Source organism: Ailuropoda melanoleuca, chromosome 12 (genome assembly GCF_002007445.2).
Source record: "Ailuropoda melanoleuca isolate Jingjing chromosome 12, ASM200744v2, whole genome shotgun sequence".
NCBI classification, from domain to species: domain Eukaryota; kingdom Metazoa; phylum Chordata; class Mammalia; order Carnivora; family Ursidae; genus Ailuropoda; species Ailuropoda melanoleuca.
In genome coordinates, this window is record NC_048229.1 from 30,899,887 (window position 1) to 30,924,922 (window position 25,036).

At 56.4% G+C, this 25,036-nt stretch overlaps 3 protein-coding genes and 1 non-coding gene across 21 annotated transcripts in view; 1 reads left to right on the forward strand and 3 right to left on the reverse strand.

Annotated features, from left to right (window-relative positions):
* The window catches only part of TRPM4 (transient receptor potential cation channel subfamily M member 4), a 37,548-nt gene extending 29,271 nt beyond the window's left edge, over positions 1-8,277 (reverse strand). For 6 of the 12 annotated variants that reach the window (XR_004629155.1, XR_004629158.1, XR_004629159.1 and 3 more), the window contains exons 1-6: positions 8,125-8,277; positions 7,760-7,827; positions 3,178-3,352; positions 2,638-2,818; positions 2,281-2,444; positions 1,752-1,935 (exon numbers count right to left, since the gene is read on the reverse strand). Coding sequence is in view for 7 of the 12 variants with exons in the window: in XM_034672767.1 (XP_034528658.1) it covers positions 1,752-1,935; positions 2,281-2,444; positions 2,638-2,818; positions 3,178-3,352; positions 7,760-7,827; positions 8,125-8,148 (796 nt within the window). In the remaining 5 variants the exon portion in view is untranslated. Of the gene's footprint in view, positions 1-1,751; positions 1,936-2,280; positions 2,445-2,637; positions 2,819-3,177; positions 3,353-7,759; positions 7,828-8,059 lie in introns of those variants that run through there. The other 6 variants (XM_011223230.3, XM_034672766.1, XM_034672768.1 and 3 more) reach the window with 6 other exon arrangements.
* The window catches only part of PPFIA3 (PTPRF interacting protein alpha 3), a 33,286-nt gene continuing 10,048 nt past the window's right edge, over positions 1,799-25,036 (reverse strand). For 3 of the 7 annotated variants that reach the window (XM_034672772.1, XM_034672773.1, XM_019798217.2), the window contains 19 exons: positions 24,956-25,018; positions 24,724-24,803; positions 24,316-24,460; positions 23,564-23,751; positions 22,329-22,551; positions 21,498-21,661; positions 21,240-21,367; positions 20,423-20,516; positions 20,021-20,102; positions 19,168-19,368; positions 17,847-17,909; positions 17,657-17,683; positions 16,418-16,593; positions 15,908-16,005; positions 15,510-15,685; positions 15,354-15,422; positions 14,961-15,132; positions 14,458-14,529; positions 13,578-14,371 (listed from right to left, as the gene is read on the reverse strand). In XM_034672772.1, the coding sequence (XP_034528663.1) occupies positions 14,471-14,529; positions 14,961-15,132; positions 15,354-15,422; positions 15,510-15,685; positions 15,908-16,005; positions 16,418-16,593; positions 17,657-17,683; positions 17,847-17,909; positions 19,168-19,368; positions 20,021-20,102; positions 20,423-20,516; positions 21,240-21,367; positions 21,498-21,661; positions 22,329-22,551; positions 23,564-23,751; positions 24,316-24,460; positions 24,724-24,803; positions 24,956-25,018 (2,208 nt within the window). In that variant the 3' untranslated portion in view covers positions 13,578-14,371; positions 14,458-14,470. Of the gene's footprint in view, positions 1,936-3,282; positions 3,353-7,759; positions 7,828-10,737; positions 10,868-13,577; positions 14,372-14,457; positions 14,530-14,960; positions 15,133-15,353; positions 15,423-15,509; positions 15,686-15,907; positions 16,006-16,417; positions 16,594-17,656; positions 17,684-17,846; positions 17,910-19,167; positions 19,369-20,020; positions 20,103-20,422; positions 20,517-21,239; positions 21,368-21,497; positions 21,662-22,328; positions 22,552-23,563; positions 23,752-24,315; positions 24,461-24,723; positions 24,804-24,955; positions 25,019-25,036 lie in introns of those variants that run through there. The other 4 variants (XR_004629161.1, XR_004629160.1, XM_034672774.1 and 1 more) reach the window with 4 other exon arrangements.
* HRC (histidine rich calcium binding protein) lies at positions 9,599-13,414 on the forward strand. The gene is made up of 6 exons (XM_011223232.3): positions 9,599-11,543; positions 11,619-11,689; positions 12,205-12,273; positions 12,526-12,580; positions 13,050-13,086; positions 13,269-13,414. Exons 1-6 carry the CDS (start codon positions 9,716-9,718, stop codon positions 13,303-13,305), a joined length of 2,097 nt encoding a protein of 698 aa, XP_011221534.1. The 5' UTR covers positions 9,599-9,715; the 3' UTR covers positions 13,306-13,414.
* On the reverse strand, positions 20,210-20,316 carry LOC117795375. The gene has a single exon (XR_004619342.1). It is a non-coding gene; the product is annotated as a U6 spliceosomal RNA (small nuclear RNA).

The window sequence follows — 25,036 nt, forward strand, 5'->3', positions numbered from 1 at the left end:
CGTTGGGTATAGAGATTACTTAAAAATAAAATCAATGAAAGAGGGCGCCTGGGTGGCTTAGTCAGTTAAGCATCTGCCTTCGGCTCAGGTCATGATTCCAGGGTCCTGGGATCGAGCCCTGCATCGGGCGCCCTGCTCAGCAGGGAACCTGCTTCTCCCTGTGCCCCTCGCCCCTCTCCCTGCTCCTGCTGTCTCCCCGTCTCTCAAAAACAAATAAATAAAATCTTTAGATGAAAGAAAGAAAGAAAGAAAGAAAGAAAGAAAGAAAGAAAGAAAGAAAGAAACTATCTAAATACAATAAAGACATTTCCAAAGCCTAACAGCAAAATCATGTAAGATAGTTTTCTACTAATTTTATTCCCAGTAAAATAACAAACAAGACGTTACTTCTATTCACATTCATCCAGGAGATTTGAGCTAATATAATGATGCAAGAAAGTAAAACTGGAAGGCAAACTAGTATTTTTTTTTAAGCTGGAAGAGACAAAGGTATCTATTAGAAGAAAACATGACTTAGATTCTCAGAAAATTGGAGAGACTCCACTCAAAATAAATGTCTCTTATCCATGTTTTCATAAAAATGATAAAATACCTGGGAATTAATTCATCCAGAAAGGTGTGAGATTTTTATGAGAAAAGTGATAAACTTTACTTAAGGACCAGGCTTGAATAAACGGAAAAACAAATACCACATTAACCTATCAGAAAGTGACATATAAATTCAATGCAGCTTGGGGAAAGGGGGGTGTAGAAGGAGTTTGGGGGTGTTTTCCTTTAATTTTTTAAATTTATTTATTTGAGAGAGAGAGACAGTGCACAAGCGGGGAAAGGGGCAGAGGGAGAGGGAGAAGCAGGCTCCCCACCCAGCATGGAGCCCAACAACGGTGTGGGGTTCAATCCCAGGACCCTGAGATCATGACCTGAGCCCAAGGCAGACGCTTAACCAACTGAGCCACCTAGGCGCCCCTCTTTCTTTTCTTTTTAAGATTTTATTTTTTCCAGTAATCTCTACACCCGATGTGGGACTTGAACTCACAAGCCTGAGATCAAGAGTCACATGGTCTACTGACTGAGCCAGCCAGGGGCCCCTCTGGTCTGGCTTATCTATATTTAATTTTTTTAATTGGTGGCTTACATCATTGACTTTCAGCCTTTCTTCCTCTTTTTGATATATGCACTTAAATCTACAAATTTCCCTCTAGATACCGCTGTGGCTGCATCCCCAAAGTGCTCGTAGGTCATGTATTTCTCACCATCCAGTTCAAAATATTTTCTGGCTTCCCCCCACCCCCGGCTTTTTTGACCCATGGGTTATTTACAGACCACAACTTGTGCAATGATACGGAAGAATCTCACAGAAATACTGTCACTACAACAGCCAGACTCAAGAACGCGCAGATGGTGGAGGATTCCGTTCACACGAGGCGCCGTCAGAGCCCGGCCCCGTGCTACAGGCAGGACCGGGGTGACCCTCGGCTGCGGGAAGGAAAAGGCTTCTGGGGGCCGGTGACGGGTTTCTTGATTTAGGAGCTGGTTGCACACGCGGGTTCAGTTTCTTAAAACTTCACCGAGCCGTCCGCTCTCGTGTAGTTTAGATTTCGAGGAAAAGATTTTTAAGAACACAGCAAATAGTGGGAGAACGTGCTAGACCAGAGGTAACTCCGCCGTCCCCCAATCCCCAAACCTCGACCACAAGGACCGCGGGGCCCCTGAGCCTTGCACGGGGGTCCCGGGCGCAGGGCGCCACTCACCTCCCACGCCCGTCTTCTGCTGCGCCACGTACGACTCGAAGCGCAAGCGGAAGCGGTTCTCCCCGCCCAGGCGGCCGTGCGTGCCGTCGTCCACCAGGAAGAAGGCCGAGTAGTTATAGTCGAGCGGAAACTGGACCCCGTCCTCGCGGTCGCCGCGCCACGGGTACCTCGCAGGGAACGAGCCCTGGGGGACAAGTGGCCAGACCAGAGTGTTTTTCCATCAGGACCGGGAGGACAGACACCAGCCCCTCCTCCCCCAGACCCAGGAGTCCAGGCCCCCAGCCCCTCCTCCCCCAGACCCAGAGGTCCAGGTCCCCCAAACCCTCCTCGCCCAGACCCAGGGGTCAGGGTCCCCAGCCCCTCCTCCCCCAGACCCAGGGGTCCGGGCCTCCACCCCCTCCTCCCCCAGACCCAGGGGTCAGGGTCCCCAGCCCCTCCTCCCCCAGACCCAGGGGTCAGGGTCCCCAGCCCCTCCTCCCTCAGGCCCAGGATTCCCAGCCCCCTCCTCTTGCAAGGCTCTGGGTCCCACCTTGGGGTTGGTGAGGGCCTCTCTATTCCGAACCACGCCCCAGGGGGCCACACCCATGGCCACCACCTTGGTGCCCCCAGTGCTGGCTGTCTGGTGGTCTCGCACAGCCACACCAACATGCCGGCCAATGCCCCTGTGCAGCCCCCCGGTGACAATCCAGGCCCCTACACAGAGACACAGAGAGTGATGCTGAGGTCCAGAGACACAGGTGTGTAGAGAGAAAGAGAGAGAGAGACAGAAGAGAGAGTGAGACCAAAACCCCCTCAGAGGTGGGGGGAGACCACATCCCAGAGAAATGCGGGAGCTGGGCAGGGGCCCAGGCTCAGGGGGCACAGCCAGTCCCCCAACCTCAGTCACCTGTGCTCTGGGCAGCCCGCACCAGCCCACGTCGCAGCAGGTCCTGCAGCCAGGTCTGGAGGATGGGGCTCCCTGACCCCCCCAACACTGACACCACCAGGTTCGGGGCCCGGAAGCCCCATGTGCGTGTGACCAGATTATAAACAGTAGCTGGATCCGTGCGGTCAGAGAGCCGGAGGAACTGTGGACACACAGGAGGAGGGGACACGGGGAAAGGGACAAAGACGGAGAAGGGGACAGACACCCAGAGAGAAGGGACAGAGACAGAGAAAGGGACAGAGACGCAGAGAACAGAGATCCAGATAGAGAAGGGTGGGGGGACAGTAACCCAGGGGGAACGGACAGAGACCCAGAGAAAAAGTGACGGACTTAGAAAAGACAGGGGTGGAGGGAGAGAGATTCAGGGAGAGGGGAAGACAGGGATGGGCAAATGGGGAGACAGCTCAGCTGTGGCACCCCAGACTCTGATTTGGGGAGCCCCTGACGCATGCAGCAGCCCCGCTCGCCGACCCCGGCCCTGCCCAGACATGCAGGCCTCACATTGCTGGTCTTGCGGCCGGCGCCCAGGAAATCCAGGTCCCCGTAGGCGTCGGTGGGCTTCTCGGTGGTGTGCAAGTCACTGTCCCACACAGTCACCACAGCTGCCCCAAACGCATCCTCTACAGCCACTGACGGGTGGGCACTCCGGGGACGCCCGCACTGGCACAAGTCTCCTCTGGGGAGGATGGGGAAGGGGGAGCATGAACCCCAGGGGTGTCCCCCCACCCTAAGGATCCTATAGAAGCGCCCACACTTTCACACGCTCCGTCCCCAGGCAGACGCACCGCCCCTCGCCGGGAGAGCAGCCAGAGCTGCTGGCTCAGCAGAAGGGCCATAGGGGTTCAAGGAAGCTGGAGCAGGAAGGCGGACAGGGCCCCACCCTCACTGCGACCTGCAGGGATCCCCCCGCCCCCGCGAGTTGCAGAAGTGCCACCAGCCATCAGGGGCTGGCCCGGCTGCCCCCAGTCCAAACAGAAGAGATTCCGTGAAAAGGAAAATCCAGAGGTTTCGGAGAGGGCTCAGAGGCGGGGGCAGCTGTGGGACTTTGGGCTTCACCTCCCTGAGCCCACATTTCCTCCTCAGAGCAAGACAACGGTCACACAACCTACTTCGGTGAAATCACATAGTGCTTTCCGAAATGAGGGCTGCATACCAGACTCGGGCGGAGAAGCCACTCCAGCCCAACGCCACTCGCCACTCGGAGCTTTAAATAACCTTGCCTTTTCCAGTTCTCCTGATTACTGTCACGGAGAGGCTTAGCTGGGTACTAGATTATCTTTAAGGCCTAACCCTTCACTACTTTTTTTTTTTTTTAAGTAATCTCTACACCCAACGTGGGGCTCGAACCCACAGCCCAGACATCTAAAGCCACGTGCTCACACCTACTGAGCCAGCCAGGCACCCCGCTACACTCTTTTTTGAACAGAAAGAAGTGGGCCTCAGGCTAAAAAATTGGGCTGCCAACAACGTCCGGTTAGAAGGGAAATACCTTCATTTGCTTCTCATTGTGATGGTCTTTTCTGGCTTGTTTCTTTCTCTGTGTGGCAACTGGAAGTTTTTGCATTTGTGGTCATCATAGACGAAACTTTTTTTCCCTTAAATGTACAAGTATCCCTTGCATCCCTTAAATAAAGGGACAAGTGATGGGCCTCTGAGTTCTAAAGAGCAGGCAACATGGGTTTGGGGAATGAAGAATTTACTTGAAAATGTATCTACATCTCTTTGGTCCCTGATTCCAGAAGGGATTTCAGAGAGTGGAGGAGACCCGAATTTACATAAGCGGAGTGAGCCTTGACTTAAAGACCAGTTTTACGGAAGAATACCGCCGGTGGTACATGGATTGGTTAAAAGTTGTTAAGACACTGAAAGAATGGCCCTCAATCCACACACAGGATGAGCAGAATACACTCAGCGTGGCTCCTGGCCCAGTGAGTACAGTGAGGGACACATCCCTCCTCACTTCTGAGTCCACCTCCAAGGAGTCTGAATGCCTCAGTTTACCCTCTTGATCCTTTCACCTATCTCAACCCCATCCCTGGACCCCCTGATTACCTTCCATCTACCTCCCACTAGTCCTTGTAGACAGAACCTCTTCATGGAATATTCCAGAACCTAAGCTGTCTAATCCAGTCGACCACAGCCACATGGGGCTCTTTACATTTAAGTGAATTAAAATTAAATACAATTACGGGCGCCTGGGTGGCACAGTGGTTAAGCGTCTGCCTTCGGCTCAGGGCGTGATCCCAGCGTTATGGGATCAAGCCCCACATCAGGCTCCTCCGCTGGGAGCCTACTTCTTCCTCTCCCACTCCCCCTGCTTGTGTTCCCTCTCTCGCTGGCTGTCTCTATCTCTGTCGAATAAATAAATAAAAATTTTAAAAATCTTAAAAAAAAATAAATACAATTAAAAATTCAGTTCCCAGGTCGTTCTGGTCACATTTCAAGTGCTCAGGAGCCACATGAGGCCAGTGGCCGCCATATTGGATAAGGATATAGAACACTTCTCCCATTGCAGAAAGTTCCTGTGGACAGAATTGGCAGACTCCCCACTCTGCACTTCTCACCTCCTACCTTCCTTTCACTGAAGCTGAAATTGTTCCCAATAACATCAGCAATGACAGCCATATCCCCAAACACAACAGCCTCTATTCAGGTCTCATGTGACTGTCACAAAATGCCACTGGTCACAGTTCAAAGACTGATTCTAAAAAATCTTTTCCTTCCCTTGGCAGGGCACACCTGCTCCCCTGGCTGCCTTGTCCCTGACACATAGGTGGCTTTTCTCTTTCTCTGTGCCTCGCTCGAGTGGAGGTGTTCCCAGAGCCCCAGACCACATGGCTTCCGTTCATGGGTCTCAAACTCGATGCCCCAGGGGCCAAGCAAATAATTAAAGGGAAAGAAGCATCAGGTGGAGGAGCACCTGGGTGACTCAGTGGGTTAAGCATCTGCCTTCAGCTCAGGGCATGATCTCAGAGTCTTGGGACTGAGCCCCGCTCCCTGCCCAGCGGGGAGCCTGCTTCTCCCTCTCCCTCTTCCCCTCCTCCCCACCCCCAGTGCTCTCAAATAAATAAATAAAATCTTAAAAAAAATAAAAAGAAAAAGAAGCATCAGTTGGAAAACAGCGGATGTGCTGGAGACTGTGGTGACTTGTGAGGTGGTATGTTTGTTTTGAGGCATTCAGAGACAGGTTTTTAAAACTACTCTTCCGGGGGGCGCCTGGGTGGTTCAGTCAGTTAAGCGTCTGCCTTCGACCCAGGTCATGATCCTGGGGTCCTGGGATCGAGCCCTGCATTGGGCTCCCTGCTCCGTGGGAAGCCTGCTTCTCCCTCTGCCTCTGCCCCTTCCCCTATTTGTGCTCTCTCTAAATAAATAAATAAATAAAATCTTTAAAAATAAAAAATAAAAATACACTTCTGTGGAAAAAAAAAAAAAAGGCCAGTGCACCTTCCCTGACTTTACGCATCCCGCCCTGCCACCGACGTTCCACTTCCTTCCTCAGTTTCAGTCACCATCTACAACCAAGACTTCTCAAACGCTGGACAGAAGTCCCAGAGTCAGGTCTGCTGGGACCCCTAGTTCCCTCCAAGTGACACTTGAAGGCCCACGCTGAGCTTGGCAACATTCCCCAGACCCGCTTGTCCTCCTGGATTCCCCGTCTCGAGGGACAACCCCACTGTCCCCCAGGTCCCAGACCAGATGTCCAGGAGCCATCCTCCCCCCTCCTACTCCCCTCTTATTCCTCAAATCCAGCAGTCCCCAAGCTCCTGTCCCCATCCCCACCCTGTGTCCCCCCAGCAGTAGACTGGCTCAGGCCTCTTCCCCTCCCACCCAGACCCTAAGCCCAGCCTCCTCCATGGCTTCCCGAACTTCTATTCATCCTCACACAACCCCCAGGAACTCTTTCCACACCCAGAGCTGATCCTGCCCCTCCCGCTGCTCCCCAGCACCCCAGGACAAGGTCCGGGCCCCTGAGGCCCAGCGAAGTCCGCCCCACCCTCCTCCACGGAGGCCTCCTGCACCTTGAACTTTGCACATGTCCTTCTCACCCTTTGAATCCATGCTCAACTGTCAAACTCCAGCGCATCCTTCAAATGCCACCTCACTGGCCTCTCCTCCTCCAGTAGCCACCAGTGACACCCTGTGTCCCCTCCCCAGCCTTAGGCTGGCGGGGGCCCAGCTGCCTGTCTTTCAGCGGCCCCATCTCTCTGCCTTAGTCCTCTTCCCGCCAGACTAGAGGTCCCCAAACTGCCTTGGCCACACTCCCCATCAGTAAAAGGGCTTAGAGCTCTCCCCCGCAATAATGCCCATCTGTTTGTTTAGACATCATCTCAGGCCTTACTGCACAGATATGTTCCCAGCACACACTCACTAAGTTACGAATGTTGACATTTCCCAGGCCCCAAAGATTGTCTTGAAAACAACTTCAAAGCCAGAGTCCACTGGAGAGACCATCCCTGAAGGCCGGAGCTCCTCAAGGTAGGCAAACAGCCCACAGGACGCATGCACGTGTCCCTAGCCACCGAGCCCAAGCACAGGGCCTGCGCGCAGTGGCAACTGCTACCCTCCAGTGATGACTGCACGCATTTTTCCAGCGCCAACCATGTGCTGGGCCCCATTCCAGAAGTATCGCAAGCAGGTACTTGTTTAAATCCTCACAATAAATGCCCACTCAGGAGGTAGGGCCTGTCTTTATGTCCAGGTGACAGATGAGGCCCAGAGAGGTGAAATGATTTACTCAAAGCCACACAGCACCTGTCCCGGGTGACATTTGAACCCTGGCAGGGCCTGTGCTCCTGATAATTATGCTCCCTTGGGAGCGCTGAATGAAGGCTTCTTGGATGTACGAATGAAGGAATGAATGAATGAATGAAACAGTCAAAAAAGAAAAAGAAAGTGAGGCAAGAAGACGCAGAGAAGAGACACAGGAAAGGAAAGAAACAGAACCTAGCCCCGGGCTTTAACACTGATCCTGACCGAAGGGAAACTGGAAGAATCTGCAAGGACCCAAACCTCCCCCGAGGGAGAGCGCCACCAGGGCACACCCTTGGAAGTGTCCGCAGTGACAGGAACGGGGGGCGGGCACCCCGCATCTGTGGGGTCAACGATGAATGTCGTGCACGTCTTCTTCTTGAAGATCTTGGAGATCCAGCTCTGGGGACGGGAACAAGGGGTGGGAGGGCTCCAGCTCAATCCTATCGGACACGGAGTCACCCACCCCGCACCCTTCTCCGGACCCAGGAGTCCAGGACCCCAGCGCCTTCCTCCGCCAGCCGCAGGACTCCCCTAGCCCCCCTCCCATCTGTCCCCAAGGACCCAGGAGTTCGGAGCCCCCCAACCTCCGGGACCTCCCACCCCGACCCCTTCCTTCGTCTGACCCAAGAACCTGGGTCTCCAGCGCCCTCCGCTCTGGGAACCAGGAGGCCAAGCCCGGGAGTCCGGCCGCGGTACCTGCTCCTTCTCCGGACCCACCATGCTGCCGCAGCCGCCGCAACTAAGCCGGCTCCCTACATTCCCTCCACCAACCCCGATTCCAGACCCGCCCAGGAAAAACCGGATCCGCCACTTCCCAGCCGGGGCGGGGCAAGGCTGGGGGGGCGGGGAGTCTTGCGGATGCGTAGAGCGAGAGGCGGAGCAAAGGGCCAGACGGGAAGACCAGACGGAGACCCGGAGGGGAACAGAGACCCAGAGAGAGGGAGACAGAGATTGGGGGGGGGGGGGCAGAAAACCAGAAAAGGGGTGTCAGAGACCAGAGAGAGAAGAGACAGCGATTCAGAGAAAGATGGACAAGAGACTGAGAGGGACAAGAAACCAGAGAGAGGGGGACAGGAACCCAGAAAAGGGACGTCAGAGACCAAAGAGAGAAACAGAGATCCAGAGAGAGGGGGACAGCGACTCAAGATGGAATGCCAGAGATAGGGAGGGGGTACATTAGTCCATGGGGGGTGGGGCACAAAAACTTAGGTGGGGGGGCAGAGAATCATAAAGGGGTGGACAGAGATTCGGGAGGTACACTGACTCAGAGAGAGAGACAAAAAGCTGGGTGGAGAGCAGATGCTCAGAGTGACGGGAAGACAGTAGAATCCTGTGGTTGGGGAACAGTGTGGGTGACAGAAATGAGAGAGGGAGACCCATAAAGAGGGTTGGGGACCCAAAGGGCCAGGGCCATAGTGACAGGGTGAGGAGTGGGAGGAGATAGTGACCCACAGACAGGCAGGGCCACATGTCTCCCGCCAGCTCTGACAGGGACAGCTGCAGCCTAGCTGGGTAACCTGAGCCCCCCACCCCCTCTCAATGTATTTATAGCTCTGGCCTGGCCTGGTCTCCTGCCCTTGGCTCTGAGTTCCAGGGACAGGAGGTCATAGGTGCGTGTGCTGGAGCGAGTTCCTTCCGCCCCTGCCCAGGGCTTCCATATTGTCATCCACTCTCTCAGCAAAGGCTCCCATTCTGGCCAGAAAGTCCCCAGAATCCAATTCCCAATCCTTCCATGGCAGGGGTCTCTCCTCTTGGACGGGTCCCTCCGGCCCCCACAGGTGCCTTAGGCTCCCCCCAACTTGGCCCACTGAAAGTCTAGCCATTATCTTTGCAGCTGTCAAACATGAACTTGTTGGCAGTACCAAGTCAAGTCCTTGGCCCCCACTGCTGGCCAAGCTGAGACCCCTTCACCTACCCCTTCACCAGCTGGGAGGAGGAGGAACAGGAGGGGAGGGGCAGGCGGGGAATGACCCAGAATAACTCAGGGCTGAAAGTAAATTTAGCCACAGAGAGGGGAGGAGAGAGACCCTATTGGCTGGGAGGTGGGGAGGGAGGGCCAGAGAGGGGGGTGAGGGGGCTCCTGAGACTGCCTCAGAGGGGTGTCCAGCAGTGAGGGCCGGAGGAAGGCAGACAGGCAGAGGCAGCCCCGGAGACACAGCAAAGGAAAGACACAGGCAGAAAGAACCAGAAGGACCCAAAGAGGGGCAAGGACCCCAACACTCATCCACATAGCTGCGGAGGCAGCTGGAGCCACCCCTGGGAGAGACTCTGCTGCCTGTCCATCCCCATGGGCCACCGTGGGCCATGGCTGCACACTTCTGTCCTCTGGGCTGCCGTGGCCAGCCTGCTCCTCCCCCCCGCCATGACCCAGCAGCTGAGAGGGGCCGGGCCGGGCCCCAGCAACTGGAACAACAATGCGGGAGTCGTGGGGCCCTCAGAGGACGTGTCAGGTGAGTTTGGCCACCCCATGCACAGCCACAGAGGCCATGAAGATGAGAACGAAGATGTCTCCGGGGAATACAGTCACGGACTCAGAGACCACAGGTACCAAGACCACGAGGCCAGAGAAGAGAATATCCCCGATGAGGAGGTCTTCACAGACCATGCTCGGCAGGCCCATGGGCACAGAGGCCACGAGACTGAAGATGTGGATGATTCAGATGAGCACAGGCACCACTTCCCCAGCCACAGAAGCCACGGCCATCAGGACGAGGATGAGGATGAAGATGAAGTGGAGTCCAGCAAGTATCACCACCATATCATCAGGCACGTACATGGAGGCCACGGAGAAGAGGACGATGAAGATGAGGAGGAAGGGGTGGTCTCCACAGAGTATGGACACCAGGCCCACAGGCACCAAGGCCACGGGAGGGAAGAGGATGAAGATGCCTCAGATGAATATCCCCATCATGTCCCGAGCCACAGACACCGAGGCCACGGAGAAGAAGGTGATGATGATGATGTCTCCACTGAGTATGGACACCGGACCCACAGGCACCAAGGCCACGGGAGGGAAGAGGATGAAGAAGCCTCAGATGAATATTCCCATTATGTCCCCAGCCACGGACACCAAGGCCACGGAGAAGAAGAAGGTGATGATGATGATGATGTCATCTCCACTGAGTACGGACAACATGCCCACAGGCACCCAGGCCACGGGAAAGAAGAGGATGAAGACGTCTCAGATGAACACGGTCATCATCTCCCCAGTCATGAACACCGCAGCCATAGAGAAGATGAGGAAGAGGGTATGTCCACTGAGTACAGACACCAGGCCCACACGCACCAAGGCCATGGGAAGGAAGAGGATGAAGATGTCTCAGATGAACACCGTCATCATATCCCCAGTCACGGACACCGAGGCCATGGAGACGAAGAAGACAAGGATGAGGATGTGTCCACCGAACACTGGCACCAGATTCCCAGACATACTCACAGCCTTGGAGACGAGGAGGAAGAGGAAGAGGAGATCACAGTCAAGTTCAGCCACCATGTTGTAAGCTCCCAACACCCAGGCCCCAAGAGCACTGAGGAGGAGGACTTTCCAGATGACTATAAATCAGCAGTCCCTGGCCATCACCACCATGGAGTCCCTAAGGATGACGATGAGGACATCTCTGACAGGCTTGGCCACCAGGCTCCCAGCCACAGGCAACAAGGCCACCAAGATGAAGGGATTGGCCACATCGAAGATGAGATTAGCCCCCAGCCCCCAGAACACATGGGGGTCAAGGACAGAAGCCATTTGAGGAACAGGGATTCTGAGGAGGAAGAGGAGAAGGAGGAGGACCAGAGCTCCCATGAGGAAGATGATGAAAGTTCGGAACACGGAGAAGGCGGCACCCACCATGGCAGCCTGGACCAGGAGGATGAAGAAGATGAGGAGGAAGGTCACGGCCTCAGCCTGAGCCAGGAGGAGGAGGAGGAAGAAGAGGAGGAAGAGACGAGGGAAGGGAGGGCTGAGGTTCAGGCCCCACTGAGCCAAGACCACCAGGAGGGGGAAGAGGAGGAGGAAGAAGAGCTCCCCTTCACCATCATCCCTAACCCACTGGCTGGGAGGGAGGTGGCTGGAGCTGGCTCCAGTGAGGAGCAGAGTGGTGAGGACAAGGACACGGGTAAGTGATCTGGCCAAGTGGGGGCAGGGAGGAGTGGAGTCAGCCTGCTTCACGGCTGCTCTTCTGTCCCCACAGATCTGCAGAGTGCCCAGGTGTACAGGAATTACCAGCCTGGGTCCCTGTGTGGCTACTGCTCTTTCTGCAATGTGAGTGCCCAGCCCAGGTCCATCCTCCAGGCTGTCCCTGGAATTTGTCCCCAGGCTCTAAGGTGCCTAGGGACAGCTCTGAGCAAAGGAGGGGCAAGGGCGGTGCCAGGTGAAGAAAGAGACTGGGGGGGGCATGTAGGGGGCAGACTGGAGGCCAGGAAGCTGGGGAGGAGGCTGGGGCAATGGTCCAGGAGGGAGTGAGGCCTGAGCTGTACCTGCAGATATGGGGATGGAGGGGAGAGTCCATGGCAGAGTTGGGGGGCAGGTGAAATAAGGCTGGGGCCTGGCAGGCTGAGGGGAGAATAGGGAGAAGGCATGAAGAGAGCACCCACAGGTCCAGCCCACAGTGACGGGGATGTGGTGTCACCTTGCAAGAGGGGGACGAGGGAGAAGCTGCTGAGCTCAGTGTGGGAGGTAATGAGTGTGGGGAGTTGGGGAAATGTCCAGGCGGTAGGGTGGAGGACTGGCGGGCAGCTCCCAAACGGTATCCAAACCAGCATCCTCCCGTTTCCCAGAGATGCACTGAATGTGAGAACTGTCACTGTGACGAGGAGAACATGGGGGAGCACTGCGACCAGTGCCAGGTGACATTTTCCCCGGACTCAGATTCCACCAGGCCCCAGGTCGGCCAGGGGCCTTCTGGGCACCCACAGTCCCAAATCCTGGCCTCTGTCCTCACTGACCCAACCCTCCATCCCTGGTGCACTCTTGATTCCACACTCGATCCCGCCTCTGACCTTAATCTCCGACTCGGGCCCCTGTCCGGCACCCGCCCCCATCCCGGCTCAGCCCGGACCCTGGCTTACACTTCTGTCTCTCCCCGGCCCCGCCCCCAGCACTGCCAGTTCTGCTACCTCTGCCCGCTGGTCTGTGAAACGGTCTGCACTCCAGGTGAGGGTGGGCGGAGCCCAGCCAGGCAAACTCCGTGGAGGCGGAGCCAAATCCGACAGGCGGGCCCGGGAGGTTGGGGGCGTGGCTAGGTGCGGGGGCGTGGCCAAGGCTGGGAGTCTACTGGTGGGGCGGGGCGCGCGCGGAGGGGCGGGACCCGGACCGAGGGAGGGGTGGGGCTTGATGCTGAGGCTTACTTAGCAGGCAAGGGGTGGAAGGTTGAAGGGTGGGTCTAGAAACGAACCGGCGGGGCCAAAGCAGGCAGAATTAGAAGAAAAGGGGCTTCTGGAGAATGGGAACACGAGGAGCAAGGAAAGAGGCCCAGGGCCTTGAAAGGAGTCCCAGTAGAAGGAATTCAATTTAAGGAAGGAATTCTGATTCCTTCGGGTCCTGATTCCGGATTCGGTTTATCAGTGGCCCCCTAATTTCGACTATGGTGTACCCCTCAAGCCTCTCATCTTTTCTCCCACAGGAAGCTACGTCGACTATTTCTCCTCCTCCCTGTACCAGTAAGTGTGTGGAAGGGGGGGCAGTTTAAGGGCCCTGTGTAGAGAGGCGCAGTCCCGCTGATTGCATGACCCTGGGACTCCATTCCCCTGTGGGTCAAACGGGCAGGTTAACATGTCCCTCTAAGCGCGTGGGGTGAGCTTCGGACACTTGGGCTGTCTAACCTCTGCGTCCTCCTCTCCAGAGCCCTGGCGGACATGCTGGAAACTGCGGAACCCTGACCCAGCGGTGCGGCTGCGGCGCAGACGTACCTCCCTGGCCCTCCCACCCCTTTCCACTAGACATATTTATTGAATTGCATTATGAATAAAGATGCCCCCCGAAGCCTCATTGTCAGGCGTGGGGTCTGGATTCTCGGGGCATTAGGGAACGCGCGGGTGGGGACTGGGGACTTGGCCTCATGGGTCTGAGGGAGGAGTGGTCCGGCCTCCTGGGTTCCTGAGGAGGTCGGTTTTCCTAAGGTCCTGACAAATAAATCAGTCAACACGGGAGCTTTTTGAAACAGTTCTCTTTACCCGTGATCACTGAGTGACGCCTGGGGCAGGGAGGCCGACCAAGAGTCTCGGGCGAGGGCTCCCCCACCGTCCTCCCTCCCCCCACGCCACGTCGCCCAGTGGCATCGTGGAAAGAGGATTCTCCCATGCAAACCCCGGAGCCGGAGGGGAACGGGGAGCTCAGTTCTGCACTCCCTACCCCCGGGGCACGGACACGGCCACAGCACTGGGGGCGGAGAGGCCCCGGGGACACGAGACACTGGGGAGGAATTGGGGACTCCGCCCGCAGCTGACCCCAGGCATTGGCGACCTGACGCGGCGGGGCGGGGCTGAGTGGCACAAGGGGCGAGGCTTGTAGCAGCGAGTCCCCCCTCCCCGCCTTTCGGACGAAGAAGGAAGACTTGGGCCCCGCGACTGGGGAGGAGAAAGGGGAGCGGGCAGCCTCTCCTAGCATGCGGCCCGGGAGGGAAGCCCCGCTCCCTTCCCGCGGGGAAAGGGCACCCATCTCCCATCGGAAACTGATCAATAAATTACAAAGTAGAGAAAAGAGAGGCGGAAGTTTGGGGCGGGATTTCTTCCTGCCCTCTTCGTTCCCCCTCTCAGTCCAGTTCGTGTGGTTTGGTCCAGGCCCAGTCCTTTTGTGAGGCGGGGACGCACACTCCCCGCTTGTCTGTACAGATGGTCCAGTCCGCGGCGCGAGCTCCCCCGCCCGCTCTCCCCGGCGAGACCATACTCTGGGCAGGAGGGGGAACAGCCCAGCCTCTGGAAGATTCTTCCATCCGAGTGAGGTCACCTGCATTGACGCCGGGGCAGTACGTGGAGCAGTGAAGATCCATTGTGCCGCCCCGAACCCCCAAGATCGCCCAGTACAGTCCTCACCTGGAGGCCTACATTAGCAGGAATAGGTCCGGACCGAAACGCCGTCTGCCCGGGAACTCCCAGAAGTCTGGCCTAGAGGGAGAGCGAGCAGTGGTTTGGTCTGGTGCGCGCGTGTCTCTGTCCCCCCCCAACACACACAGCAGGGTTTCTCTGATCCTCAACCCCAAGCATCCTCTCTTGGATTTCCCCTCCCGAGATGACAACGAAGGCCTGGCTCCACGCCGGTTTCCCTCCCCTTCCCGCAGCCTTGGATTCATCTACAGCGCCCCAGGTGACGGTGGGCGAACTCATTTCCCACTTTGGAAGGGGGGGTGCGGGATTAGCCCATTCCACACCCGCAGGAGGGAGTTGGCATACTGAGCAATCCATTCGTCATGGGTCGGGGAGAAAGCACTAGGCCATTTCAGAACCTGGAGGGAGGTTTCTGGAATGTAGAGTTGGTCCTTTTCCCACCCCAAGCAAGGGGGAGGGGGGAGGGGCTGTAGCATAGGGGAGCCGCCCACCTTCGGGCTGCAGCTTGCGGAGAGGGAGCCCTGGAGATCCCAGGGCCCCCGCTGCGGCCGAACGAAAGTTGGGGGGCAACATCTCAGCTGAGTCGGGGGTTACGCCTCGGAGGTCCTTCTCTCGAAACATCTTCCGCCAGGATGGCGAGCGGCTGAAGGACTTGGCGCTGTCCTAGGTATAGGTGCCGGGCAGATGAGCCACCAGGGCCGGGTTCTGACTCAGCCCCTCCCTTTGACTCCACCCCTCTCGGGTTTCAGCTCCCCTTTAACCCTGCCCCTGCCCTAGTCCCGCCTCCAGCCACCTGCCGCCGCTAAAGCCCAGCCCCACTCCTTCAGCTCAGACCCTGCAGGTGCCGCTGGGAGCTGAGCCTCCAGGGCTGCCACTACGCCCACCTCGTCCAGCCGCCTGTCTGTGCCCAAGGAGATGAGGTTGCTGAATTCCTTCTCCAGGAGCTGCCGGGCCTGGGGACGAGAGGTGGAAGAAGGGTGGCAGCGTGCAGGCTGCGAGGTGGGGGTGCCCAATGTGCCCTGGGCCGAGCGGCGGCTCACCTGCGCATTCTGTGTGGGGATCTGCAGGAGCAAGGCCAGGTCGGAGTAGTCGAAAGTCTCGTCCAGGGCGAGCAGCGCCCCGTGCACCCCGCTCTCCGTGAGGTTCGTGGCGAATTCCTTCAGTCCCAGCCCGGACACCCAACCCATGACCCGCTCATTGGACCACACCATCACGTCTGGGACAGAAGGGACTCTCAGCTGCCAGCCGGTCCAATTTAGCCCACATGTCACCTCCATTTCCTCTTTCCTGGCCACGCCCCCTATGCTGGCTCCACCCCCTCGCAAAAGGCCCGTGCTCCGCCTCCTCTCCCCCTCCCTTAATCATAGCTCCTCCCCACCTGCCCCAAACTCCTCCACCTGGCTTGGGGGGTGGGGGGAGCTCTTATACTCCTACTCACCTCGGATCTGGGTCTGACTCTCTTCCCGCCTCCGCTCCAAATCCTTCCGGTCATAATTGAGCCGTTTCAGGCACATGATCCCATAATGCAGACTCACCCTGAGCAGTAGGGAAAGTGGGGTCACAGATGAGCCTTCACAACTCCAATGGCTACTGCTCCTTCCCTCCCCATTGGCTGTGGTCTTCTGGGAAAGGTTGGGGAGTTGTTCCACTGGGTCAGTGGTTTGGACTGCCGACCTTCTCAGGAGTTGGGGTATTTTCAACAGGCAGTTCTTATTGGATAACCTGGACAGGGTACGGGGTCAACGAGCCAAGCTGTCTGAGAATTTGGACTTTTCCTAGTGGACCATCTTATTGGTGGAAGGGACACAGAAGTCAGGATTGCCTGAGAATCCGGGCTAAAGGGCCAAAGATAGTCCAGGGACGTTCCCATCACCCGTCCCATTGGCCAAAGACTCTCTAGGACTGAGGCTTCCCCTTGGACTGTCCCCAGTGGCCAGGCAGCCCCCACCTGTGGAAGCTGTCCACCATCTTGAGTTGGCCCCGGAGCTCCTTCTTGTTAAGATGATCTAACATCCGGGCATCCACCAGCGACTCCATGAAGTAGCTGCGGTACTGGGGCAGCCCCAGGCTGGGCAGCCAGTCGTTCCCCACCCACTCGTGGTTCATGTCACCATATGCCAGGATCTGGGGCCATGGGCAGGTGGGGGAGGGGTCAGGCCCTCTGACCCCTTCCCATGTATGTATGAAAGGGTACACTCCAACCCCCTGACCCAAGGTTGTTCTCCACCCCACCTTAGGACAATGGTCAATCTCTGCTCGGGACAATGGACCAATCCAGGGGTCTCCTACTCCTTCATAATAACAGAATAGACCCTTGTCTGCTCAAAGTGTGGTCCTTGGACCCGCAGTAGCACCATCACCCATGCACCTGCCGGAACTGTAGAAGGTCAGACCCCACCCCAGGCTATTGAATCAGAAGCTGCATTGCCACCAGATCCTCGGGGTACCGGAACAGTAAGGGGTGACAGGCACTAGTCTAGTCCCAGCTCAGAACAGTGGATCAGTCCAACATCGCTACTCCCCCAAGTCCGGACAACGGATTCTTCCAATGTAGCTCTCCCCACAACAAACGATAATGGATCCATCCACCACTCTTACACTGGCCAAAAATACTAGTCTAATGCCATCTGGCCCGGGCCAACATTCTGGATCAGCCCAAAGTCCTTCACTCCCTTTAGCATAAGGAAACAATCCCCACCTCCACACCTCCCTACCCCGGGACTGGAAACGGAAGACCCCAGTCCAACCGGGTTCGGCTAACTCAGGGGGTGCATGCCTCTCCCTTCTAGAGAACACAGTGTACTCCTCCTCCCCAACTTCTCGGCCTCACCTGCCGCCCCTCCCCAGTATGCTTACCCCTTTGCCCCAGTCCATTGGAACAGTCCCACCTCCCCTCAGTCAGAGAGAAAAGGCCTCCCTCTAGTTAGAGCAGTGGAACAGCCCCTGGAGCCCCCGCAACCCAAGAGAATGGAATGGCCCATGCCCCACGCTAACAATGGACTAGTCCAGGCTTTTCCACCGACCTCCACCAAGCCACAATGAGACAGTCCAGAGCCCTGCGCCACGCGGCGCCCCCCGCGGCAATGATGGAACGCTCCGGCGAGGGGACGGGGCTTGGGGAAGGAGGGGCGTGCATGCAGCGTGCAGAGCCTGTTCATGCGCCCACGTCCCGCCCCACGCCCCCTACCTGCTCCCAGCTGATCTCCTTGGTCTCCTGACCCGTTAGTGGGAAGAGGGGAGAGAAGGGGTGGGTTAAGGGGCAGGCGGAGGAGGGCGGGAGGGACGAACAGACGGACGAACAGCCAGAGATTCACCTCCCCACCCCTCCCCAGGGAGAGTTAGTGCCACCCGCAAGGCCGCCGGCAGCGGTCACTCACAGGCTTGGTCGTGGCCGTAAGGGACTCCATCTCCTCGTGTGTCATCCACACGTTTCCTGTGGACTGAGGGGCGAGGGGTGTTACGGAGGTTGAGAGGAGAAGGCTTCTGGATAGGGGAGGGGTGTTCCCAGAGGCCCATGCCAGGTCCATTTATATACATTCTGCTTTCTGCCTCAGAAAGGCCAGTCACTGCTCCGGGCCAGGCAGTGAAAGGGAAAACGAATGATCATTTATTGAGCACCTGCAGTGTACCAGGCAAAAGGACATGGGCTTTGATGTCGGGCAAGTTTTCAGGCTTGAATTGGGGTCCTGCCTGGGTATTTTGCTATGTGACCCCAGGCACAACATCACTTCTCTGACCTCACGCAGATGTATGTACAGAGTGACGGCTCAGAATGAGGTGGCAGACACAGCACTGGGACAAAAGGGGGGGGGCGTTCGCATTTACAGAGCACCTGCTCCCAACAACCGCACGAGTTAGGACTTCGTACATTGATTCAGACACTTCTGAAGCTCCACGCGTGCGCCAGGCGCAGGTGTAGGGTCTGGGATAGGCGAGGGGCAATTTGAAAATAGACCGAAGAGATAAAACTGACAATAATGGTCACATTCTTAGGTATAAGGGCGCGGTGGCTGCGTAGAATGTTCTTAGTGTTAGAAGATGCCCTGATGAAGTAATTTTGCGGACTAACCAGTAATGATGTCCATAAATTACACTGGAGGGTCTCAGATACACACACACACAGGCAAACTGCAAGTCGGGCAAGGGATTAACAATTGCTGAATTGGGCATGGCACACAGAAGTTTCGGCAGGGAACAAAAAGATAAACTATTAGAAGGCCATAAATAAACACTATGGGGGGAAAATAGGGTGTTAAGGTGCTGGGGTGATGGGGCGAGGGACTAGTTGTTGAGTTAGGCAGGCTTCTTGGAGGCGGTGACATTTGAGCTGAGACAGGGGGAGAAGTGCTCTGAGGAAAGGGAGCCAGGGAGCAGCGCTAGCCAAGAAGCCGAGTCAGAGGTGGGCTGATGGGAGTGGAGGGGCTCATCAAGGACTTTGTAAGGAACCATATGAATCTGGGTTTTTCTCCCGGATGGGGTTCTGTCTGTGTAAGACAGATAGAGGTAGGGCGGAGGCAGGGAGACCTGAGAAGGGACTCCCCCCACCCCACGCCCCAGATAATCCAATCCAGGTGAGACACAAGGGGGAAAGGGTCTTTGAGAAGGAGCTGGAGTGAGCGAGCCCAGGATTGGCTAGTCTGAGGGCAAGAGGCGGGGCCCCGAGGCGGCAAGGGCTGGGATTGGCCTGCGGACGCTCACCGTGCGGGAGGAGGCGGGTGCTGAGGGCGACGTGAGCGAGACCATCTCTTGGATGGCGAGGCGCAGCTTGAGCCGGTGCAGCGGGTTGCTGATGCCAATCTCCCGCTGGATCTCTGTGTCCGACAGGTTGGCCATGATGGCACCGCTCTTGACGTTGGCCCGGCAGGCGGCCACATACCATGCAGGCATGCCTACCCACAGCTGGACAGAAGGTGGGGGGCGGAGAGAGGGAAGGAAGAGGCACACACGGACAGACACAGACAATATCCCGGGAGACACCGGAAAGACAGGAGAGAGGCAGAAAGAAAAGGAGAGAGGGAGACGGAGAGGTGGGAAAGTTAGCGGTGAGAAGCGATAGAGATGGGGCAAGGCAAACAAAACAAGAGGGAGTCAGAGGGAGATACGGGGAATAAAAGAGGAGGGGCAGAGGGTGACGCCAGAGTCATCGGGAAAAGAGGGATGGGGGGAGAGAGATGCAAAAGACATTGGGAAAGAGACACGGGAAGCCCCAGAGACATGGGAAGAAATGTGGGGAATGACAAAAACAGATGGAGAGAGGGGCAAAACATCAGACACAGGAACCCCATAGAATGAGAGAGAGATGTGAGAAGACACAGAGACAACGGGAGAGCAGCACCGAGGGGCGCATGGCCAGAGGCACAGGGATGGGGGGACAAGAAGGAGGAAGCTGTTTGGATCAACAGGAAGGCTGACCTCTCCCAGCGCCTCATCGCCCTCCTCCCACCCCCTCTCTGGGCTAGGAGGAGGATGCTGGGGGGCACCAGTGACCCTTAGTGGGAAGGCTGTCACAGGAGTTGGGATCAAGAGTCAGGGCAATTCTGGGCCCCAGTACCTCCAGCCAGGAGACCACGGTGGGCCCATCCCAAGCAGCAAAGGGCAGGCCCTGGCGGCAGGCCTCTTCCAGAAGTTCGTGCCTGGGGACAGAGGCCTAGTAGGGCAGGAGCTCTCAGGGGCAGAGACACCACCCAGCCGTCCTGGATGGGTGCCTTTCCCACAAAGCCCCTCCGAAGCACGGTTTTGTCTTTCAGTGGAACGCTTCGTGAATTTGCCTGGCATCCTGGCACACAGGCCATGCCAGTCTTCTCTGGATTGTTCCAGTGTTAATATATGGGCTGCCAAACTGAGCCCCCAAAGCACTTTTTATGAAGACAGAAAACTTGGAAGAAGGTTTAAAAAAAAAAAAAAGAAATCTCTGTAAGTGGCCTCCCCCAGCCCACCCTATACACACACTCACTTCCTCTTGTTCCTTCGGTCCTTGTCTCCTGGGCCCGTCAGCTTGGCTAGCCCCAGGGGGTCTGTGGCCAGTGTCTCGTCCGATGGTGTTCCTGCTGAAGGTAGGGAGGGGCCAGAGTTTGGAGGGTCTCAAGTAGGAAGGAGACTCTCTGATGTCGGGGGCTGCTGAGAAGGAGGCCAGGGAAGCGGAGGCCCCGAGGGAGCGATAAAGCCAAACAGGAACCAGTTTCACCTGCCAGGCCGGGAATTGGGGACATCCCCAGAACAGGGCTGGATTCCCTGGGCTGGCCTTGGTAAAGTGGCCATGGGACGCTGGTAACTCTTTAACCACTGGCTCCCCGAGAGGGAGAGACAGAGGGCGGGCGTATTCCCTGATTTGTGGTGTTCGCCAATTTCCACTGGTGTAAAGAATCCCACCAATTTCAGGCTACCTATGTAATGTCAAGCAGCCCACAGAACTCCTGAAAATTGAACTCTTGGCTTTCACAGGCCAGTACAAGCAGGCTACAGCACACCAACGGCCCTGGCTTTAGGTGGCTCGCTCTCTTTCTCTATTTAAAGAATAGGTAAATGCAATAATAAAATTCATTTAGCTCCCCACCTCCAGTCACCCAGGCAGGCCTCAGAGTGCCCTGTCCTTGTCCCTCTTCCTTCCCTCTCCCATTGCCGAGTCCTGCCCCTTTCACATCCTATGAATTACCAAATGAATGAAGACTCAGATGAATGTCAAGTGAACTTGCGAAAAAGAAGAAGGAAGGAAGAGAGGAAGGAAAGAAGGGAGAGAAGAAGGGAGAGAGGGTTGACATCACGGTCCTCACCCAGAGAAGAGCTATCCCGGCCTGGTGGTCCCATTCGCCCCTTCTCCTTCTTGCCGAAGAGACGGCCTATGGACGACTTGATGCTCTTCTTCTTGGGGGCTTTGTGCAGGGAATCTGGGGTGCCTTCACTGGGTGAACAGGACAGAGTGAGGGCAGACCCCATTGGGGATGTCTCCTCTCCTCCCAAGTCCGTGTCCATTCCCCTGACACATCCTCCCAAGCAAACCCCTCCCCATCCTATCCATTGTCCCTGCTGACCTTCCCCGTGAGGGCCCCCCATCTTCCAGGGATCCCGCCTGCAGTGCCAAGGCCTGTGTCATTCTCTCAAGGCGAGCAGAGCGGGGAGTGGGAGGTGGGGTGTCTCCTGGGATGGCTGGCCCCTCCCCTCGTGGAGCCCCAGCTTCCTCCTTGGGGACATGATTCTGGTGACAGAAAGGCAGAGAGGCTAAATCGAATCGGAGGGGTCATGCCAGGGGCTCTTCATTAGTTGGGATGCCTACTAGGGGGTGTCTGGGATGCCCCTGGTTTGGGGTACCATTTCTGAAGGTACCCTAGATCAGGTGGGAGTAAGTTGCAGAAACATAAAGGAAATGAATCGGCCTGGAGCTTGACCAGCCGGTTTTTATGTATCCTAGCTTCTGGTGTCAGGAGTGGGATCCTCTCAGACTCAAGGAAAGCTAATGAGTTACACATTCTGGAAGCCGGAAAACTGGATTTAAGGCAATAAAATGGGACTAATATGTCTTATTGCTCTTCAATGATCAATTCTGAGAATCTACTATTAGCTCTCAAATGTATGTTTAGTCATGGGAACCTTAAAAAAAAAAAAAAAACACAAAACCCTATGAAGAAACTTACAGCATTAAATAGGTAAAAGCAGGCCAGATCTGAGTAAAGTACTAGTTAGGGTTCAGATACTCCATGGCTCAGCCTCCTCCTTATGCCCTTTAAGTTCAAACTTTTAGGGAAAGCTAGGTTGCCTTTGAAAATCACTGGTGTGAGGAGTTACTGTTGCTGTCGGTTGGGGAGCCCTGTCTCCGATCTCCCCCCAGCCACCCCACCAAAATGAGGAGACTTCAAAACACTCACAGCTTTGTCGGTGCCCTCACGGGCAGGGCTAGGGGGTGCCAGACGGGGCGTTGAGTGGCCAGAGCTGGGAGGGGAGGGGCTGGCAAGGGTAGAGGTAGTGAGGGAGGGGGGCAGTGAGCAGCTACTGCGGTAGCGGCCCAGTGAGTCCAGGCCAGAGCCAGACACCCGGCTCTCCAGCTCCTCTGCCCTTTGTTCCGTTGTCTCCTTCTCCTCTTGGATAAGCCTGAGGAGGGAAAGGGGGCAGACTGGGTGACAGAACAGAGGCAAGCAATGGGAGACAGAGTCTGGGGATCCCAAAGGGCTAGGAAGGCTTGGTGGGGCCAGAAGAATTCTGAGGAAGGCATAATGAGGTTAGAGGGTCTTGGTGGATGCATCATGGCCTCACAGGTTCAAGGGGAGTCAGGGGGTCATGAGAGGCTAAGGAGGTCATGGAGGGATGAGGGATAAGAGGAAGATCAGGGTCTGCATCAAGGCTTCCATGATGATAACCACATGGTTCTATAAAATCATGAAAAAGATTACTACGGGAAAGAGGTCCAATTCAAAGGAGGAAAGAAAGAGCAAGATCATAAGACTGGGGGGAGATCAGGGACTCTGAGGTCAACCCAGAATCTAGGAAGTTCATGGGGTCATCTGGTATGTGAATCAATGCCTCAACTCACAGTGACTTTGGATGGAAAGTGGTGGTCATGTTCGTATATTTGCGGGGGCCCATGGAGAGTGTGTTGTTAGAGAACTGCCAAGTAGGGCAATTTCTGGGAAATCAGGGTAGACTTTATGTCAGCGGGGGATTCGTGATAAATCGAGGATTCTTGTTATATTAAGTCAAAATTCTTGGTATCTTGAATTGAGGTTCTTGAAGTATTAGGGTGAGCCTCTTGGTGTTTGGGATTGGGGACCTTGTGTTGTGTTGAGATTCTTGAGATAGTGGGAGACTCTGGGTACCAGCTGTGTGAAGCCATGACATCCAGGGTGTACTGGAGGATTCTTGGTGTACTGGCTTGAGAACTTGGGTATTTGGGAATGCAGTTTTTGGTGTATTGGGAAACTGAATGCTGGATAGGGAATAGATAAACAGGAAGCACAGAGGAGACTTCTGGGTATATCCTGAGGGATTCCTAGTGTTGGGCTGGGGGAGTTCCTTGAGGATAGTAAGAGAGGAGATGTGCTCAGGCCTTCAGAGGGGTTACAGGGTCAGCTCAGGCAGGGTGGAGAAGGACTGGGTCAGCACTCACTTGATCTCCTTGTTGATGGCTTCCAGCTGCTCCTGAAGCATGATGGCGAGCGTCTGCACATCGGCCTGTCCGCTGGGGGAGAGCAGCTCAGCCCCAAACATCCCCTCAGCCTCCTCCTCGTCTGAGCCATCCAGCTCCCCCGGGAACGGGGGTGGCATGGACCCCGCAGGGGCAGACCGCTCCCACTCCTGTCTCTGTGTGGGGATAAAAGGATGTCAGGTGGGCAGGAGCCAAGGTAGGTGCTGGGGCTTCCCTCACCTCTACCGACCTTGTCCACTGTCCATGACCTTGCCCATGTCCCCTGACAAGGACTGGCCTCACCTTGTGATCCAGCCCACATACTTTTCCCAGCCCAGCTTTGTCTCCTGACAAGTCCCTTTCCTTGACCAACTGTTCCGCCCAGGACTCTATCCCATCTCCTGATTCCACCATTTCCCTTGACCCAGGCCACCTGCTTTCTTCAACTTGCACCCCCATTCTAGGATTCTACACTGTGCCCATCCCCCACTCACTGCCCCTCTCCCCACCTCATCATTCTGCTAAGGTTCTCACCAGGTAGCAGGATATCCACATGAAGAGACATCGGGCAAGTGGAGAGGATGCAGTTGTGGGAGAAAAAAATAGACAACATGGGTCCAAGAGACACTGTTTCTCAGCCCAAGCCCCTCCCAGAGCCTTGTGTATTAGACTCCATTTCCTACTGCTGCCCACCCACCCCCTGCTCAGTCCAGGCTCCAAAAGTGGCTGCTGACCTTGGAGGGCTCGTCCTTGACCCCTGACCAGCGACCCCTCTTGCCTGCCCGGCCACTGCTGGGCCCATAGGGGTCCAAGTGGGCACCAGAAGGTAATGTGGGTGCCTGGGAGTAACGGAGCTCCAGGGCACTGCCGGGGAGAGACCTGTGGGCATGGAGAGGGCAGTCAGAGACCCAGGGGCCAGGAAAAGGGCAGAGAGGTCGGGCGTCATGGGAAAAGGCCTGGGGTCAGAGAACTGGGAAAGGGATCTGAAGTCAGAAGTCATGAAGTCAGGAGTCAAAAATAACAGGAGTCAGTGGAAGCCTTGGGAGAATAGGGAGTGGGGTTGGGGAAGACTTGGAGATCAGGAAAGATGAGCTTGGCAAAGGGGGCTCCTACCAGCAGGAGTGAGGCAGGACTAGGGTCACCTGGAGTAGGAGGATGGTGGCCTCCCCCGCAGCTGGTCGATCTCCATCTGCATCCGCTCCATCTCTGCCAAGAGCTGCTCCTGGTGGGAGGAAGTTGGAGGTATCAGGTCAGAATCCACGCCGTCCCTGAGGAATAGCCCCTCCCGGCCTGGCTGATGCCACCCCCCAGCAATGCCTGCTCCATGTCCGTGGTCCTAGGCCCCCAGGCCCTCTCCACCAGACCCCTCCTTACCTTGTTGAGCAGCAGCTCATCCTGAAGCTTCTTCATGTTGGCAATCTCCTCACTCAGTGAATTCTGTGGAGGACGGGGGGG